At 41.0% G+C, this 21235-nt stretch overlaps 1 protein-coding gene across 1 annotated transcript in view; it reads left to right on the plus strand.

Moving 5' to 3' along the window:
* LOC126203184 (2-oxoglutarate dehydrogenase complex component E1-like) overlaps positions 1-21235 on the plus strand; it is a 230750-nt gene that overhangs the window by 148379 nt on the left and 61136 nt on the right. Inside the window, exons 12-14 of the mRNA XM_049937426.1 lie at positions 9517-9667; positions 17222-17349; positions 18537-18715. Of these exons, the coding sequence (XP_049793383.1) occupies positions 9517-9667; positions 17222-17349; positions 18537-18715 (458 nt within the window). The remainder of the gene's footprint in view (positions 1-9516; positions 9668-17221; positions 17350-18536; positions 18716-21235) is intronic.

Raw genomic sequence — 21235 nt, forward strand, 5'->3', positions numbered from 1 at the left:
ATGTTTACAGACTTTAACAAAAAGCAGAATGATCAATTTCAGAGGTTGACCCAGAAATTAGAATTTGATATTGAGGACAAGTGTACCAATATAGAGTCTGAATTTAATGAGAAGTTAGGGTCATTTCAAAGTGTGTGCAATGTTACATTCGACGCAGCGAAACAGAGATTACATACGTTAAAAGATACCATTGAAAGACAAGACAAACTGATCCCTATTGCAGGTTGTGCTCTTCCTCTCTTCATACGGTTGTCAGAAGATTATACTAAAATTCCATCCGTGGCATTATTACAAAGGAATTTTGATGGCTGTCATGAACACTGATTTTGTCTCTAATTGCTAACGACCTACCTGTCTGCCTTGATGATGAATAAGAAAACGAGGCTCTTAGAAAAGCACCACCCAAGCAGTTGTTGGCTTTCATGTACCTGTATGTATAATATACATATCTACATTCCCCAAAACAGGGAACTAGCATTCCAACATATAGCTGGTCTAGTAGAACAATTTCCTCCTACCCTCATTACTGCAGGGTGTATCATAATGCTGGGAACCCACTCTATGGCCTTACAAACAAGTCCAGAACTGGTCTATTGACTGGAAAATTAATTGCAGGGCTTGCTGTAGGGCTACTTAATACTGGACCTCCAATGCACTTCAACATAGCCTACACTGTGTATTCCATCATAGACATTATAATATGTAGTACAGCCACCACTCCTTTTGCCACTGGAGCAGCCCTAATGCTCTGTGCAGCTTTGATCCCTCTCTCTCTTTTCTTAACCACCACTCAACAGAAAAGTTAACTGGGCAGCTTTCGGTGCAAAAGTAATGTTTAAGATTAACCACCAGAAGGGAATTTGTGGAACCGAGTTGGAAATAAATGACGTGATACTTATCACCTGTGAAGTACTAATTCACTGTTCCTCAAGTGTTCCACCTCCCTGCAGTGATGATCCTCCCTCCCCAAACTATTTCTGTTTTAGCCTCCATAAACTGACACCTCCCATTATTTTTATCACCATATTCCAGTAATTTACCACAGCAACAGGCCTTAGTAAACAGACCTCGGACATTGAAAAGAGCTGAGTTTTCTTAGGATAGAGGTCCTGATGATCTCAAAGTTTAGTTCCTATAAAACAACAATCATCTTCATTGTGATAAATGTATGGGAGCCTAGTCAGTGCTAGAACTGATCCTTCATAAAGGACATAGCCAATTTCCTTCCAATGTGATCTTTTTCTTTGTCTTGTTCGCCCTGTTGATGGGGTGTTAAAGACAAATCTGCCTTCTTCCTTGCTTCGCAATGCTGTGAATAAAAAGACAACTCATCACATCACAGAATTTTTTGTGACACCAGATAAGGAAATAAACAAGAAGTTTAAGATTGTAGTTAATATAGAGGAATGATGGATATGACTGGAATGTTGGAGTGCTTCAAAATAAATTAAGACAGTGAGATAGGTATAATGATTTTTCATGGCAAACTGAGCCATTTATGAATGGGAAATTAAATGTTAAAATATATCAAACATAACAGTTGGACACCAGCTGACAGATTATGGAATAAAACAGTTCATATATAGCAAGCTTATTACCTAAAGCCAGTGCTTGATTTGTAAAAGTAGTAGTTCTCGTACAGTGACCTTCCAGGAAGGGGGGGGGGGGGGGGGGGGTGCTTCTGAAATTAGACTTCTTAAAATTTAAATAAAACAATGGAAAATCCAGGATGTAATGTAATGATATGATGAGAACGAAAGTTGTTACCATACAGTGGAGATGCTGAGTCATAGTAGAGGCCGTCAGATGTTGCCATATTCCTGCTTGTTCTTGCAAGCGAGACTGAGCAGCGAGAATGCTGCCTGCAAGATTATCATGTTCTGGGAGTGCAGTCTCGATAATGATGCAACCTGACACTCTTGGCTGGCCACCTGCAGTGCCGCCGGTCGCATGGGGTCGTTCCAAACGTAGGTCGTACTGTGTGCGGCAACCCGAGTTACAAGTATACTAGTAAGGAACATTCGCGGTTAACATGTCACAGTTGTGCTGGTATGTATGAATGCATTTTGGGAGATTTAAGACACATTTTAGTCAAACAAAGCAAATCAGACATTCGAACAAATCCAGTCCACGTAATTATAAATGTAAAGCTGCCAAAGTTTCCTGTAAAAGTGCTATCAGTGGCGGCATTGTGGTTACTAAGAAACTGTCATGTAATGGCGACAAGGGAAATTGTGAAACCTTATGATAAAGCAAGAGATGACTGTAAATTATTTTCTGCACGAAGATAAGCTTACCGTGGGGTTTAAGCTAAGCATTAACACGAAGTCATTTCTTGCAGTAGCAAGGAAAACTAACGACCTACTTTCCTGCCTACCATAGATATTAATGTTGAATTTTGTGTGTGTGTGTGCGTTTTGTACTTATGGTTATTTTTAAAGTGACGTTTCATTTTACAAATGTTTCCTATTTTGTGTGTAACTGTGCGTATGCAAGATTTCCTTTCGCATTACTCCGCTGTTTCTTCCCTCTTCAATGACTTAATACAGTTCATTGTATTTATTACGACCTCAATTAGCATTAAAGATTGCCATCAACTAGGGAAAGGTGGTTAACATATTATCTGTTTCAGAGTTAATTTTGTAAAGTTTTCTATCAAAACTAATTGTGTAACTTTTATGTTTTGTTTTTATTTTATTGTAGGCCCTAGTTCTATAAAAGATATTTCACTTTTGCAACAATGCTGTACAGGTAGAATATTCGAGGAAGTAGGTGCTTTGGACTTATGAACAGTCTTTCGCAGGCTCTGTAGATACATACATGGAACACTTGAAGGAAACGACCACCTTTTGAGGTGTTCCACTTTTCAGGTCATAGGTGCTTAATGTATTAATTGCTGTACATAATTACCATTTGTTATCATTTGATACCCTTCTGTTAACCATCACTGCCCTGCAATTTTATTTTTATATGCTGTGTTTTCTAACTGAAAATATACAAATCACAGTAACAGACATAAGAAAAACTACAAAAAGCCTGATCCACCTGTTGCTAAAGCAGAAAGAACCTCAAGATTACGGTGCTTGAACTCAACAAAGAGAAATGCATTACAGAATGATGTTCTGAGGTAACTCGTCACTTAGAAAGAAAGTATTGATTCCACAAAAGAGAGCAGTAAAAATAATGTGTGATGTTCACTCACAGAAATCATGTAGGCGCAATAATCTTCAAGGGGGTTGGCATTTTAACTGCGCTGTCAAAATACATATATTTGTTAATGACATTCGTCATAAACAGCCCATCACAGTTTGAGAAGAACACTAGAAGGAAAAAAGATCTTACCCATTATTAAAGCTTTCAGTGGCTCAGAAAGGAGTTCAGTATGCAGCAACAAACATCTTTGGTCACTTGCCCAATAACATAAAATGTCTGGCAGGTAGCAAAGTAAGTTTTAAATTGAACTTAAAAATCACTTCTTCTGGACAACTTCTGTTCCATTGATGAATGTACACTCCTGGAAATTGAAATAAGAACACCGTGAATTCATTGTCCCAGGAAGGGGAAACTTTATTGACACATTCCTGGGGTCAGATACATGACATGATCACACTGACAGAACCACAGGCACATAGACACAGGCAACAGAGCATGCACAATGTCGGCACTAGTACAGTGTATATCCACCTTTCGCAGCAATGCAGGCTGCTATTCTCCCATGGAGACGATCGTAGAGATGCTGGATGTAGTCCTGTGGAACGGCTTGCCATGCCATTTCCACCTGGCGCCTCAGTTGGACCAGCATTCGTGCTGGACGTGCAGACCGCGTGAGACGATGCTTCATCCAGTCCCAAACATGCTCAATGGGGGACAGATCCGGAGATCTTGCTGGCCAGGGTAGTTGACTTACACCTTCTAGAGCACGTTGGGTGGCACGGGATACATGCGGACGTGCATTGTCCTGTTGGAACAGCAAGTTCCCTTGCCTGTCTAGGAATGGTAGAACGATGGGTTGGAGACGGTTTGGATGTACCGTGCACTATTCAGTGTCCCCTCGACGATCACCAGTGGTGTACGGCCAGTGTAGGAGATCGCTCCCTACACCATGATGCCGGGTGTTGGCCCTGTGTGCCTCGGTTGTATGCAGTCCTGATTGTGGCGCTCACCTGCACGGCGCCAAACACTCATACGACCATCATTGGCACCAAGGCAGAAGCGACTCTCATCGCTGAAGACGACACGTCTCCATTCGTCCCTCCATTCACGCCTGTCGCGACACCACTGGAGGCGGGCTGCACGATGTTGGGGCGTGAGCGGAAGACGGCCTAACAGTGTGCGGGACCGTAGCCCAGCTTCATGGAGACGGTTGCGAATGGTCCTCGCCGATACCCCAGGAGCAACAGTGTCCCTAATTTGCTGGGAAGTGGCGGTGCGGTCCCCTACGGCACTGCGTAGGATCCTACGGTCTTGGCGTGCATCCGTGCGTCGCTGCGGTCCGGTCCCAGGTTGGTGGGCACGTGCACCTTCCGCCGACCACTGGCGACAACATCGATGTACTGTGGAGACCTCACGCCCCACGTGTTGAGCAATTCGGCGGTACGTCCACCCGGCCTCCCGCATGCCCACTATACGCCCTCGCTCAAAGTCCGTCAACTGCACATACGGTTCACGTCCACGCTGTCGCGGCATGCTACCAGTGTTAAAGACTGCGATGGAGCTCCGTATGCCATGGCAAACTGGCTGACACTGACAGCGGCGGTGCACAAATGCTGCGCAGCTAGCGCCATTCGACGGCCAACACCGCGGTTCCTGGTGTGTCCGCTGTGCCGTGCGTGTGATCATTGCTTGTACAGCCCTCTCGCAGTGTCCGGAGCAAGTATGGTGGGTCTGACACACCGGTGTCAATGTGTTCTTTTTTCCATTTCCAGGAGTGTATATTGAAAAGGTGGTAGCCAGAGAAAAAAGATGTTCTTTCCACATCATTTCCATAAAAGAATCATTCAAATGATTTATCAAACATTTAACTAACTAACTGACCAACCAAAGACTGTTGTACTGACAGTCGTACAGTATCACCCAAAAGAAAAATGATTTAAAGCAGCAGCTGAGGATTTGATCCACCTGCTAAACAGTACATTGAAATTAATCTGTTATTTAGTGAAGAAGTCGTTTCTTATACACAACCAATTTTCTTCTACTCAAGCTATGTAAACGACCGTAGTACACAATTATAAATTCATGTAATTAAAAGAAAGTGTACATAGTCAAACCAAATAATGTACAATATAGTTTTGCAAATTAATCTGAAACCTTAATTCAGCAGTCCCATTTCTGAAGATATTGCACTGCAGTTGAGTCTGTTCTCCTGTTAGTACCATAGTTATACAATAATTTACACTACTTAGCATGAAGTATGTAATATCCACTGCATAACTGTGCAGTCATTACTTATCACCCCTCAATATTATATTTGATTACGTACACACCTCAGAAAACCAGTTGTCAGTGCCTTTGTTTCTGTGCCTCAAATTTAGCTTATTTGGTTCTCTTATTGTTATGGATGATGATAATATCATTAACATGATCAGAATCTAGAAAACTTCTTTTCTGAGCCAGTACCATCCCTGCCTTACTAAAATTTCTTTCACTCGAGGTTTTACTGGCAGGTATGCAGAAAACGTCTTTGCTGAGTTTCGAGAGGGCACATGAATTTGTTTTCCACCATGAAAGAAGGTCTGTGAACTCATTGTTTGGACTCTCCATGTTCATATATTTCTCAACCTCATCTTTCGACTTTGAGGTGGATGTTTGCCACTTTTGAAATTTTTTTGTGGGAGAAGGCACGACATCTTTGGTTACATTTGTATCAACAACATTATTTTAACATTTTACGCACATCTTGATGAATTTTTTCTCTTCTTTCTTCAGGAAAAACTAATAGTTCCTTGAAACAGGGATGCAAGAACGTTGCCACATGATGAATGTCATGTAGTTAATTCAGAACTTTCTGTTTTATAAACAGTTCTGCCCTTTCATTTAGCTTACACATTGTCGGCTCCAGTTTCGCAGAGACCTATCAGTTTCAAAATCCATGGCACTATAAATGGTAGTGTTGGCTCATTGTCTCCTTCCAAATTGTCCGTAGCCTCTTTGAAAACCTTCAAAAATTGAATAACGCTTTCCATAGTCACTTTCTGATATGATGTCTTCATCTTGTGTTTGTTTTAATCACTCAAAACAATCTCTATTTGGTCTTTCTGTGAATGGAATGAGTCTAACATCATGTACACACTGTTCTACCTGGTTTCTACATCATAGTGTAAGGTTTATCTAATCTCATGACTAAGCCAGATCGTTTCATAAAGCCTACTAGTTTAGGTACAGTTAGGATGGAGTCTCATCCATTAAGAAACCTTCATTGAATGTGTGTCTCGGTGCTGTATTAATACAGTGCATCACACATGGGAGTCGTATGCATGCTTCTAGTGCTTTCTTGATGTTAGCTTCCTGATCTGTAACGAAAGTAACCTGTCTTAGTTCCAAGGACGTTTTCTGCAACTCTGCCATTTGTTCATATATTTCCGTAATGATATGTTCACCAGTCTTGGCAACATCAGGAAACCTCATACTGAAGAGTACACTGTTTTTTAGTTTCCATTTGTCCGTCGACTCATCAATACAGTTGGATGTGATAGTCAGGTAATGGGTTTTATGATAACTGTGTCCACAGATTGCATGTCATTGAACACTGGTTTTTACCAATTGTGTCTTTCACTACTGGATTAAGTTCACTCCTGACTTGATCAGCCAATTTCTTAATATGTCGTGCTACAGACCTTGGGGAAGGTAGCACGTCTTGGGTGGTGATTTGTCCGTATTTTGCTCCTGTATTTATCAGTTCTTGAGCTAAGCTTATGAATCCTTCACCACTTACCATATGAAATGGTCAGAGGTCTACTGCACACAGTAAACACGTTTGTCCCTAATAGATATTTTATCAGCACTGGCAGCTGCAATGCTTGACAAGCATCAATTATCCTTACATTTATGTATGTTACTTGCAGTTGTGCTTCCTTTGTAAGCAAGCAATCCTCCACAATTTCCATTTTGGCACTGAACGTAACCAACTGGAAGCTGTGTATCTCTTTCAACAACCACCTGAAACAGTCTTAGTAAACACCTTCATGTATGTTTCATGAAGACCATTTTTCCTTTTGTTTACAGACACAACAAACGTATCAATTCATTAAAAAATACTACACAAACAAAGTGATTCAATTAATCAAATAGTGTCACATCTCGAATTCGGAAGCTCTATTCTGTAATTACTTAGTAATAATTGAAGGGCTTACCTTAAATTTTTCCCAACTGGAACTGCCACTACTTACTCCCATTTTATTTATCAGAATGTACGTCCCATCAGCAAGTTTCTCCAACACAACATCTTTTGTGATGGTAGTTATTGCACTGGTCCCAGTTCCGCAACCACTCGTACTGAGTTCAGTCCCATGACAACTTACTGCCTAACAATATGTTACAATAAAGCGAGTCTCTCAGGCCAGCACGTGTCCTATTCGACAATCCTCGCCTAAGCTCATTTTTTAGTGTGACATCAGTCATCCCCACCTCACTCGCCTGTGCCAGCAATAATGAGCCCTGTACTCAGCGAGAAGTGTGCAAGACTGAGCAGCGTTTTGACGTGCTCTAAGTCATAGAGCGGAAAAGGAGAGAAATTAAAAGACTGGGTGGGTGGTGGGTGGTGGGTGGTGGGTGGTGGGTGGTGGGTGGTGGTGGGATGACGGCTGTGTAGTGCTGTAATGGGATCATGGAAGGGGCTGGATGGGTGAGGACAATGACTACCAAAGTTTGAGGCCAGTAGGGTTACGTGAACGTAGGATGTATTGCAGGGAAAGTTCTCACCTGCACAATTAAGAAAAGCTGGTGTTGGTGGGAAGGATCCATATGGCACAGGCTGTGAAGCAGTCATTGAATTGAAGGATATCATGTTTGGCAGAGTGTTCAGCAACAGGGTGGTCCACTTGTTTATTGGACACAGTTTGTCGGGGGTCATTAATGTGAACAGACAGCTTGTTGGTTGTCAAGCCTACATTGAATGCAGCACAATGGTTGCAGCTAGGTCTATTACAGGGGTATAAGTCATGAGGTAAGGGATTGTGAGCCGGGGTTGTGTAAAGATGGACGAGTATATTATGTAGGTTCAGTGGACAACAGAATTCCGCCGCGCGTGATTAGGCGAGTGGTCTAAGGCACTGCAGTCGTGGACTGTGCAGCTGGTCCCGGTGGAGGTTCAAATCCTCCCTCGGCCATGGGCGTGTGTGTTTGTCTTTAGAATAATTTAGGTTAAGTAGTGTGTAAGCTTAGGGACTGATGACCTTAGCAGTTAAGTCCCATAAGATTTCACACATTTGACAGCAGAATACCACTGTGGGAGGGGTGGGAAGGATAGTGGGTAGCATGGTCCTCATTTTAGGTCATGACAAGCGGTAGTCAAAACCCTGGTGGAGAATGTGATTCAGTTGCTCCAGTCCTGGGTGATACCGAGTCATGAGGCAAATGCTCCTTTGTGGCCGGATGTTGGGACTTTGGGAGGCGGAGGGTGACTGGAGAGAGAAGGCATGGGAGATTTGTGTTTGTCCCTTTATGCTCCCACAAGCAGCACTTTACCATATCACACCCCTACCCTGCTCCCCCTCCCCCTCCCCCTCCCCCTCTGCACAGCAGCCTCGTCCTAACCCCTACCACCCAGGCTGCTTCTCCTGTCACGTGCAGTTGCTCAAAGTCCAGCCTCGGTGGCCAGAGACAGTGCGTGCATGCGTGCGTGCATGCGTGTGTGTGTGTGTGCGCGTGTGTGTGTTTGTATTAGAAGAAGGCCTTCTGGCAAAAGCTCACTTACAACAAATATATGTTTGTTTTAAGCATTTTATTTGTTAAATTCACTTAACCTGATGAGTTTAGGACTTTTGCCTATCATCTGATGCCTCATAGCCAATACACATGTCACAGAACATACAAAATTAAATGATTAAGTCATTCAAATGTCTTACAATAAGACCCATTGAGCCTACAAAATTGTAATTGACCTAGATGCAAAACCTGCTCGACGCCATGTAGATGATATATGACTGTATCTGTTGTGGCTGTTGTGTGATTAGTTATCTCTTTAGATATAAAAGCCAGTGGTACAGTAAAATGTTTATGTATAACATTCAGTTCTGCATTTCAAAAATCTGTTTCTTGGCATTAGTGCTGATTTTGTATGTTGTCCTCTAGTTCAATACAGCCAGTTTTTATTTGCTTATATTGATGCCATGGCTTTGTTTTGTAGAAGTAACTTTTTCCCATATATAATGCACAAGAAGCTTATATCCTTTCATATTCAGTATTCTGTTGTAAAGTTTTTTACCTTTCTTTCTTTATTTTTTACTTTTTGTTACAGACAAACATCGTCAGGAAAGCATCAAACAGCACAATCTTTGCATTAATGTTCTTTTGCTGTAGGTTTAGAACGCATATTGAAAGCACGAATGGAAATGGTAAAGGCGAGAAAAGTTGATTGGGCTCTTGGTGAAGCAATGGCTTTTGGTTCTCTGTTGAAGGAAGGAATCCATGTGCGCCTAAGTGGACAAGATGTAGAGAGAGGCACATTCAGGTATGTGAGTTTGTAATAACTTCAAGTTGAACAAATATATTTCAAGGAAGATGCAATACATGAAATTCACAGATCAAGTAAACAGAGTAAGACGTGTATACACTTTAACAATCAAATCATAACTGAGTCCAAGTCTAGCAGCCACTGGCTGGCTGGCCACTTAGGTGGTGGTGCTGCTGCTGCATGGCTGGCAGACAGCGCCACATGTAGAGGACGCGCATAACTGCGCGGCGGCACTTTGAAAGATCAGCGAGTCACAACAGAGTTTACGATTGATAATACCTTCAGTGACTGACAGAATTTGCCTTGACTTGATTCATTGATTTGTGGAACATCTTGATGTACTTTATATTTACTGTCCATCAATAGTTACACTGAGCATATTTAAATAAAACAGAGACATTAAGTTAAGATTATTCTCAAGAGGAAGTCTTTCTACCAGCTTGTTACAGTTGTATCTTGCACACAGGGTATACTTGTGATGTAGGATGCATGCATGCATGATTAACGTGAATACTGCACCTGTTAATTCTGCTCACACTAATGTTGGAGAGTGTGTCACTCTTTGAGTGTTTTGACAAGCCCTAGATGGATGGTGCTCTCAAATGTGTAAATTCAGAGCTTCAGAAGAATCTCAGTGGGATGGGACACTCACACATTGGTCATGCCAGAAACAACATGATCTACATCTGAATGTTTCCAGTAATAGATTACTTTCTTGGCTAATTTTTGGAAGCATTCAGTATAGTCAAAGCACTGTATGTCCAAACCCTGGGATTTCCAGTGTTGTAAAGTTCTGTAAAAGACGTAGTGGCATAATAACTAGGGCCACAGCATGACACAATTAATGGAAGCCTAAGAATGGAACTTGGACAACACAAAGGGAAAAACTCAAAATATTTCTGCAGGTGTATCATACATAGCAGAATATCATTTGAAAGTCACAGAAATCGTGCAGATGCACCTAACTGGATACAAGTTGTTATGACATTACTGTTGACGTGGAATGACATTACTGTATGCACAACGCGAGGAAGGAGGGAATAATTGCATACAGGACAACTGGAATAAATGAGTACTGAATTGAACAGCCCTTTGAATGGTGTGCTTCACTTAAGATTTGTAAATACATTTACAAGATAATGGTGTTGAAAGGTGTCATGTCCCCAACAGAATATGTTATAGACTCCATTACCCTGGTGCAGAGATTATTTACAACATGTAGTAGAAATAAACTGAAAGTCAACATATGTGACAATTTTCATATTCATTTCATCTCAAATAGTAATGACGGAAGTGAGAAATATGTAGCTTCAGGTACAAACAAGCAATGGAAAGCCCAGGATGGAATATCAACAATATTATCAAAAGGATAGGATTGTGACTCACTGTATAGGTAACATGTTTAGTTACAGGCAGGCGCACGTGCACGCACGTGAACCCCCACGCCATGCGTGTGCGTGCACCCGTGCGCACGCACGCACGCACGCACGCACGCACGCACACACACACACACACACACACACACACACACACACACACACACACACACACTGCAACAACTCTCATGACCACTATCTCCAGCAGCTCTGATCAGAATGACATTCCTGTTGGAACTGCCAGAGGCAATGGTCACGTGTGTGTGAGGTATGCTTCCTTTGTGTGTGTGTGTGTGTGTGTGTGTGTGTGTGTGTGTGTGTGTGTGTGTGTGCGCGCGCACGCACTCTTTTTCTGAAGAAAGCTTTGGCCGAGCTAAATGTGTAACTGTCTTTCTGTTGTGCCTGTCTGGAACTCAACGTGTCATCTTTATGGTGAGTAGCAATGTATCTTTTTCCTAATACTGTTATCTTCAGGTACCTTCTGTTCTTTTCCTAAAGCATCATTCCCAATGAGAATATGATGACATAATGCAACTGCAATTTATAATTTCTTTCCAAATCCGGTAGTCATGCAGTAAATAGATGTGAGCCCTATACTAACTAGTTTGCCTGGCTACGGTGATCAAACAACAGTAACAAGCATCTACCATCAACCAGGTTTAGCTAAGAAGGGGGGGGGGGGGGAAATTGTAAATGCTGATTGTTGCATTATTCAGAGGGAATTTACTGTATGAACAGTGGGAAGACGTTTAGCGAGGGCACACAGTGGATAAGAAATTTCTTTTCCAAAAATATTCTTATAACAGTTCATATTGCACTCAAATTTACATCTTTGACTTCTTTTGACATCCCAATGACCCCTCTTCATCGAATCCAAGGAATAAGACTAATATATTATAACAATATGAATTTAGTTTTCCTTTAGCACAGGCCAGGGCAATGAGAGCAGAAGCAAAGGCACTGGAATCAAAGCATGTTGTGCCATGAAGAGAATGAGCTTCATGTAATAAATGATTAACAGTGCAGTTCAAACAAATGGAGTCTGCATGTATTTTCAGAAAGACTAATATAGGTAGTAGTAATACTGGTTAATGAAAAGTGGGAATAACCAAGCAAAATTTAATTGCTGTCCCTTCCCCGTCCTTCAAGTGTTCTCATTATGTTTCGGGAAGTTACTCGTAACAGAATGTTGAACTTTTTCTGACAATAACTTTTAAACAGCTGCTCAGTTTTTCTTCTGAAAAGGCTCCTGTACAGCAGACAGTATATGCTCCCATAAGCTTGGTTTTGTCTTCATATTATTGCAGAAATAACAGGAAGCAAGATGGGGTAGGAACTTACATTAACGAAGATACAAATTTTACTGCCCTACCTCACGTAAATGGAATTAACAATATTATGAGAAGGGAAGTTGCTACTCACTGTATAGCTGAGATGCTGAGTCACAGATAGGCACAACAAAAAGACTTTTCACAGTTAAAGCTGTCAGCTGTTGGCCTTCATCAACAATAGTTCGGCCAATGTGTGAAGGCTTTAATTGTGAAAGTCTTTTTTTTGTTGTGCCTATCTGCGACTCCAGCATCTCCACTATATGGTGAGTAGCAACTTCCTCCTCATAGTATTGTTACATTCTGTCCTGGATTTTCCATTGTTTCTTTTTAGGTGGAATTAGTTTTGAAGAAGACTGTGAAATTGCAGCTATGAAGTTCAGCTTTGTTATTGTTAGTTTACTGGCCACCATCTGGAATGTTTTTTTTTTTTCCTGAAATAAAATGCAGTCATTGCCGAAGAAAGAAAATAAAGTGGATTGTGATTTGGTAATCTGTGGGGACTTCGACATTGATTTTCTGACAAAAAGTGGTGACAGAGGGGCCCTTTTGAACCTTGCTGCATCCTACAATTTAAAGGCTCCTGCTTGTATTGCAGACACTTGTGAAACAGTTTTAGCAGTTCACACATTGGATAATATTGTGAAAACAGCACAATATTTCAATGAGGCAGATTCTTATCATCTTCACCTGATTAACTGTCTCCTTGAAATATTGTGGAACTTTTACAACATTATTTGATGTGATACCGGTGAACCACTGAAGCAGTTATTACATCAGGAAAGTCTCAAACAGCATAACTTCTGATTGGTTTCTAGTCAAGAAGAGTTTACACAGAATATCACTAAAAAAATTTTATGCAAACTTTAGTGACCATCTATCTCAATTACTAAGCTTGAAAATAAAAGGCAGAATTGCTAACAACTTGTCTTGAAGAACCACATGTGGAAGCTATAGTCAGGGTAACATAACTACCTCAGCAACTTATTAAGCAAAGAAAAATGGTCAAAGGTTTAAAATCGATGATCTACATGGAAAAATTCAGCACCTTCATTAATGCGCTATTTCATTTATTAGAAAGTTGCGCCAGAATAGCTGCTTATAATAACTAATCTTCATTCATGAGAGGCTGTTTTGGCACATATTGCCATTGCCAAGTATGTCTAAAATGATGTGACTTCCATATTATGTCATTATTTGAAAAAAACTATCCCATTTCTTTCAAACTGCATTTACATGGAAAACTGTAACTGTAAGGGGCCAACTATAGAACAGACAGTTGGATCACAAGGGGAATAAGGATTTAATGCCAGAAAAAGAAACTACTTCATAAAAACTTGAAAATTCATCATCTGAAATGAAGGCCTGTGGAGTATTATAAAAAAGAATTTGGTGAAAACAGAGCACCACATAAAAATGCAATACTGTCACAAGGAAAAAAGTAACAAAGCCTTTAAAAGTTGCAAACACATTTAAAATGTTTTCGCTGATATTGTTGATGATATGAAAAAATTCTTAGCACTGTGGCTGCAAAGCAATGTAAAATGGAATAAACAAAGTTGAGCAAGACCTGCTACCTTTGTTGCTCACTAAAATCCTGCTGTAGTGATAAAATAAATAAGGCATATCATACCTAGTTTGATTCTTACTATAAATAGGGTGTCCAGCCCATTCAAACTGCAAAAAGGACATTGAATCATATTTGGATGCAAACCTAGTGACTCATTGTAAACGCTACAGTATTTAAGAGCTCTGTTTATCATTCTTTCCCATGTATTTACACAATGGAAATACCTAATATTCTTTAAAATAAGTGTAATAGATAAGGACAATAGATGGCAAAAAAGAGAAAACACATTTTCATATTTATGATCACTTTACTATATATATATATATATATATATATATATATATATATATATATAAAACCTTAAATGTGATCAAAATCAACACAGCCCTGTACCAAAATGGTACTTTTCACATCTTTGCTGCTCATCGTGGCTCACTTTGAAGTGGGTCTCATCACTGAAGATAATTCTACTCCTGTCAATGAATTTCCAGGCTGAAGTAGTGTTTGTAGACACCATGGACAGTAGTGGGATACCACACTGACTGTGGCCTGCCTTATAGCCCACCAACCAACAGTAATGGTCTGGGGTGCCATTCTTTTCATAGCAGGATCCATTTATTTGTAATCTGTGCCACCCTTACAGTACAGTGGTACCCCAACATATTCTACACCCTGTTTTGTTGCTCTTCATGGTAAGCCATCCTGGGCTAACATTTCAGCAAGATAATGGCCATGACACATGGTAAGAGTTCCTACTGCTCGTCTTTGTGCCTGCCAAACCCTACCTTCGCCAGCAAGGTTGCTGGATCTCTTGCCAATTGGACGGAATTTGGCACTATATCCCTTAGGAGGACAGCCAACATCTCTGTCAATCTGTGCCATGTCGAATAATTGCTTGCATAAGGGACAGACTTGGAACAACACATTACTAACTTGCTAGATTTGTGAAGCTCTCTCTTTTGAATAAATCATCCAATTTTTCTTAAATTGTAATTATTTGTTTTTCTATACATGTATGTCACATACGCCTTTTTTTGTCCCAAGTGGATATTTCTTTTGTGACACACATCATTATTTTTTAGTGTAAATACTTCAATGTATGAAGTGTATTACTTGTAATTTAAATTATGTATGCATAGAAATCACTTTCATCTATATTCTAAACTGACTTGTCCAGTGTCTTATACATAATCTGCTTTTGTAGACAACAGTATCGCTAAACTCATCATCACCAAACAAGAATTGCCAATTTGGTATTTTCTGTCACATTGCCAAGGTCATTGATTAGTTGCTAAAAATTTTAGTGTTCGTGGTGGTGGTGGTGGTGGTGATATCCTACCTGAAGAATGGCTTGATGCAGCTGTCCATGCTAGTCTATCCTATGCAGATCTCTTCATTGCAAGTCTCTGTAACTACTGCAGACTTAGTCTTCACGTAAATTTATATAAGCAGTACTTCTCTCCATTTCCAAATTACCTCTTCCTTGGTGGCTCAGGCCGTGTGTCATCCATCTTTGCCTTCTTTTAGTCAAGTTGTTCCATAACAATCTTTCCTTCCTGACTTGACTAAGTACCTGTTCATTGGTTTTGTGATCTACATAGCCAAACAACAGAAAGCAGTCAGTCATATTAACAAGTGAAATTATGGGAATTTGGAGTGGGAATACATTAAAAATGATTCCTCCAAGGTTTGTCAGTTGAGCCAGTCGTCTTCTTGCTTTACACAAATTATTAATGAAAGCTGCCGGAGGCGTCTTCAAATGCTGTGATGATAAAAATGTTCTGATGACTGATACAAACATATTCTTAGCAGGCAGCCGGGAGGTTAGTGGAACAGGTATGCATGTGGTTTACAGCAAGCAGCCTTGCTCTTAAACACACACAATCACACTACAAAATTTTAGACAAGAGAAGATGACTTATAGGTACTAGAAGTGGGGAGATTAGTGGGTACACACAAATGAAATTCCATGGGTGAAGTTCCTAGGCATTAAGATGAGTAACAGATTGAAGTGTAGCAAATTTTGTGGGCAACCAGGTGTAGAACTGACTCATTATCAATAAGGATGCTTCAGCTGTGTGATAAATCTTTATTTGTGATCCATCTACCTTTGCAGCATTAGAGCCACTTCATGAGGCGTACAAATTTATAGTTTATACCAGAAGATAAACAGTAGATGACCCACATTATTTGTCCATTTGTGATAAAACTGTTTAACTTTTAAGAGGTTGGTTGTCCAATTTAAAATAGAGCTTAATTTAGGAAACATGCCAATGCAGGAAGTGAGAACACAAGGTCTGCACTGGCCACCTAGACGTACTGAGATGGCATAAGCACATTAATAAGCTAATCAAATAGCTCAGTCCTACCTACTTTGCACAAAGTAATCTGTGACTGAGTTGACCTACAGATGGGATTTCTAGCTTACTTGGAATACTTTCACTTGCCTCATTTCCATGGCTTAACGTTCAGAACAATTAGCTAAGACAAAAAAACTATTTGTTCAACAAACACATGCTCTAAGAACATCATGTTAATGTGATAACCGAAAATGTTGCAGAAGCCCTTCCAGGAATTTAGAGATTTTAACCCTTGTGGGCCAGTACATGTACTCATAACAGTATGTGTGTCTTATAATAAAAGTGAAATTAGTGGGCGCTGTATAATTCACAGCCATAAACAAGCAATAAAAATAATTTCCATTTAACCTGTTTGTCCCTTTTAGGGTCCAGAAAGAATTCGTATATTCTGATACAAAAGCCTTTAACAGATTGCGAATAGATATCAGACAGGAAATTGAAAAACACAAGATATCAAAATACAAAGTAAAAGAGCACGTTATTAGCTTTCTATAATTGATCAGGACATTTGAGAGTTAGTTCCATTTTACAATGTGCACATTAACTATGACATACGAAGTAGCAAATGGTTTTATGTAGCACATCAAAACAATAGTGAAATAATATAACAGAAAATCAATAGTATTTTCAGAGCAACTGCTTTTATCCTAAAATATTAGTAGGTCAACACTAGTTGTTGTTGGTTTGTAGTGTATTTAAGTTGCTCACAGTGGCTGTTTCTGGCTATTAATGTATAGCAGCTCAACTTTTCTTGTTCCACATACCTAAAAACTCTCCTTCATAATGGTATTTATGGGATGCTGTGTGTGATATGTTGTCGTTAGTAGTAGTAGTAGTAGTAGTAGTAGTAGTAGTAACAAATATACTAAAAAATTGCTATGTACTTTTAATTTTTTTCTTTCTTATTTTATTTTTAGTCACAGGCACCATGTACTTCATCACCGGAAAGTAGATAAGGTTACATACAGGCCTCTATGTTATCTTTACCCTGACCAGGGTTCTTATGTTGTTTGTAATAGCTCTTTGTCAGAGTTTGCAGTATTAGGTAAGTTAATATTTTCTCAAAATTTATGTTACATCGTCAGTCTTCTTAGAACATAGAATTCTGAATGATAATCTTGAGAGGATCAATAATCCTGACTCCACCAAGATTTGTGCAGCACACACAGTGAACATTACCACACATGACAAAATTCTGTGTCAAGCTCCTATGTAGACCAGTCTTACCCTCAGCAACACTATAGTTACAAATACAACTAATTATATATTTTTTTGTTTCACTACTCCCTCCCCACTCTCCGCCTCTCCCTCCCCACTCTCCGCCTCTCCCTCCCCACTCTCCGCCTCTCCCACCCCACTCTCCGCCTCTCCCTCCCCACTCTCCGCCTCTCCCTCCCCACTCTCCGCCTCTCCCTCCCCACTCTCCGCCTCTCCCTCCCCACTCTCCGCCTCTCCCACCCACCCCCCACCTCTCCGCCTCTCCCACCCACCCCCCACCTCTCCCTCTCCCACCCACCCCCCACCTCTCCCTCTCCCACCCACCCCCCACCTCTCCCTCTCCCACCCACCCCCCCACCTCTCCCTCTCCCACCCACCCCCCCACCTCTCCCTCTCCCACCCACCCCCCCACCTCTCCCTCTCCCACCCACCCCCCCACCTCTCCCTCTCCCACACACCCCCCACCTCTCCCTCTCCCACACACCCCCCCACCTCTCCCTCTCCCACCCACCCCCTACCTCTCCCTCTCCCACCCACCCCCCACCTCTCCCTCTCCCACCCACCCCCTACCTCTCCCTCTCCCACCCACCCCCACCTCTCCCTCTCCCACCCACCCCCTACCTCTCCCTCTCCCACCCACCCCCCACCTCTCCCTCTCCCACCCACCCCCCACCTCTCCCTCTCCCACCCCCACCCCCCACCTCTCCCACCCCCCACCCCCACCTCGCCCACCCCCCACCTCTCCCTCTCCCACCCCCACCTCTCCCTCGCCCACCCCCCACCTCTCCCTCGCCCACCCCCCACCTCTCCCTCGCCCACCCCCCACCTCACCCTCACCCCCACCTCACTCTCCCCCCCACCTCACTCTCCCCCCCCACCTCACCCCCACCTCTCCCTCACCCCCACCTCTCCCTCCCCCCTTCCCCATCACCCTTTAGTGCTGGCAATATAATTTGTGTCTATATGTTATCAATGGTCATTGTTCTGTTTATTTTTAAAACAATGTAATTTCAGGCTTTGAACTGGGATATTCTATGACAAATCCGAATGCCTTAGTTTGTTGGGAAGCTCAGTTTGGAGATTTCAACAATACTGCACAGTGCATCATAGACCAGTTTATATCATCGGGTCAGGCAAAATGGGTGCGACAGTCTGGACTAGTGTTGTTGCTACCTCACGGTTTTGAAGGGATGGTAGGTTTTAGTTATTTTATGTTTCTTGATGAAATACTGAAATGCTCTAAGTTAATTAAACAAAGTGTAGAAACCTACTTATTGTGTGAAGTACACATTTTGCTTACTAAATTTTTGTTTCAATCAGTGTGGTTCTTTTTTAAAGGCAACTATTATGTTCAGAATAAAACTCATTTCATTGTTGCAATAAATGCTTAAAATGGTTAATGACTAAACAAAAATATTTCTATAGTTGGATTAACAGTCCGTGAAGTAGAATTTTAGAGATACTGTATACCAATGTTTGGGAATTCAGAACATTTACATGAATGATGATGTTATAGTTCTAGGTGCATCACAGGTGTTTTAGCCATGAGCATTTATATTCCATAGAAATAGATGTGTGGGATTGCTAGTCCCCCTCAGTAGTGATATGAAATTAAAAAAAAAAAAAAAAAAAAAAAAAAAAAAAAAAAAAAAAAAAAAAAACAGTCATTAAAGATAAATTAATAATAAAAGGAATAAATAGATTTTATTCTCTGCAAAAACAGCTTTTCAGTGGAATATATGCTTTTGCAAAAACTTTCAGTATTTTTTCTTGAGTAGTCTTTTGTTTTCTTCTTTTGGCTCTATTTAAGCTTTCAACAAGAGGCTTTTCCTGTTGAGAGACAGCAACATTTTCTCACTAGTAAACAGAGTGCTACTCTGATTTAAACTTTTTTTGACGTTATCTTTATTTTGCCACACAGATCAGTAACTGCACAACATGCCGAACACTTATTTGAAACATGTAGCATGTAAGCCCTGATTAGCAATTACAATGCCCTTTCATGACCCATATTACCACAATTGACAATGAAATGGATAGAATTCACAAAGTAACTAAAGGGGAAATAGAACTGAAAGTCACTCTACTTGTGTTCTTCAGGATGACTGTGTGGTCTAAATATATTGGCTGGTTTTGTTTTCTGGTCACTGTAGTGTAGAAACTACAACCAGATGACAGGTGGCCACGAGCATGAACGATGACAACTTGGAATGCTCAAAGGGTGTGGAGTAGTGTGGGGGAACAGTTCCCACCTCCCTCTCACAGGGCTGCCAGCCTTCACCCACATTCTATGTTCCACATGGTCATATGGATTGCCAGTCCATTCTGGTGTTATGAGAGTTGAACTCTGTGATGAAGAGGGGATTAATCTCTTCACTCATTTTAAAGTAAGAAAAGAAACAAGAAGCTGTGCAAGTGCAAATCAAAATTGAGTATAAATAATGCATTTGGTAATGGCTACTGCATGATTGCTTGCCAAAGTTGGTATTATTGTAGACAAGGTAGTTCAGGCCAACTTCTGCAGTATGTTACACAACTGTAACATCTAAGTGTCAGCAATTGCACATAATATAAATTTTATCTAGGAGACAGACTAAAGCATTTCTTTGTTGTACGATACTAAGTCCATCGGCCGAGTCGTACATAGCCATACACGGTGTGTATCTCGTAGAGATCATTCAACTACACACTGCTTGACTTGGCACCAGATAGTAACTTATGAGGGCACTGGTACATCACTTTGTTTGTATAGAGACATGCTGTTTATTTTGCAAATGCGTTTTTACACATATTATCTTATCTGATGGGGCTTCACCAAACCAAAAATTGGTTACTGTTTTGATATTTATATACAGAAGATAAAGTTGTTTCAACCTATCACTGGTAAAATAGTTCAGATGGATACAATTAACTGTGAAACAGCATTTATTACCAGAATGAAATTTTCACTCTGCAGTGGAGTGTATGCTGATTTGAAACTTTCTGGCAGATTAAAATTGTGTGCCAGACCGAGACTCGAACTCAGAACCTTCGCGTTTCGCGGGCAAGTGCTCTACCATCTGAGCCACCCAAGCACAACTCATGACCCATCCTCATAGCTTTAATTCTGCTAGTACCTCATCTCCTACCTTCCAAACTACACAGAAACTCTCCTGTGAATCTTGCAGAACTAGCACTCCTGGAAGAAAGGATATGTGAAGAAATGGCTTTGCCACAGCCTGGGGGATGTTTCCAGAATGAAATTGTCACTCTGCAGCAGAGTGTATGCTGATATAAAACTTCCTGGCAGATCTACCATCTGAGCTGCCCAAGCACGACTCACAACCTGTCCTCACAGCTTTAATTCTCCCAGTACCTCATCTCCTACCTTCCAAACTTCACAGAAGCTGTGAGAAACGGTCATGAGTTGAGCTTGGGTAGCTCAGATGTTAGAGCACTTGCCCGCGAAAGGCAAAGGTCCCGAGTTCGAGTCTCGGCCCGGAACACAGTTTTAATCTGCCAGGAAATTTCAGCATTTATTACGTAAATTTGCTTTTTCACGTTTTGAGACAGAATACAAGTTTCAGTTAATTTTATCACAAATGCCAATTTTTAGGTTCCTAGTGATAGTTCCTAGTAAAGGGAGTACCCAACATTCCAACAGAGCTACTGGTATCTTTTAGAGAGCCAGCATTATAAAACTATTCCATCTGGTGTGCAAGATGTATGAGACA

Source organism: Schistocerca nitens, chromosome 9, assembly GCF_023898315.1.
Source record: "Schistocerca nitens isolate TAMUIC-IGC-003100 chromosome 9, iqSchNite1.1, whole genome shotgun sequence".
Taxonomy (NCBI): domain Eukaryota; kingdom Metazoa; phylum Arthropoda; class Insecta; order Orthoptera; family Acrididae; genus Schistocerca; species Schistocerca nitens.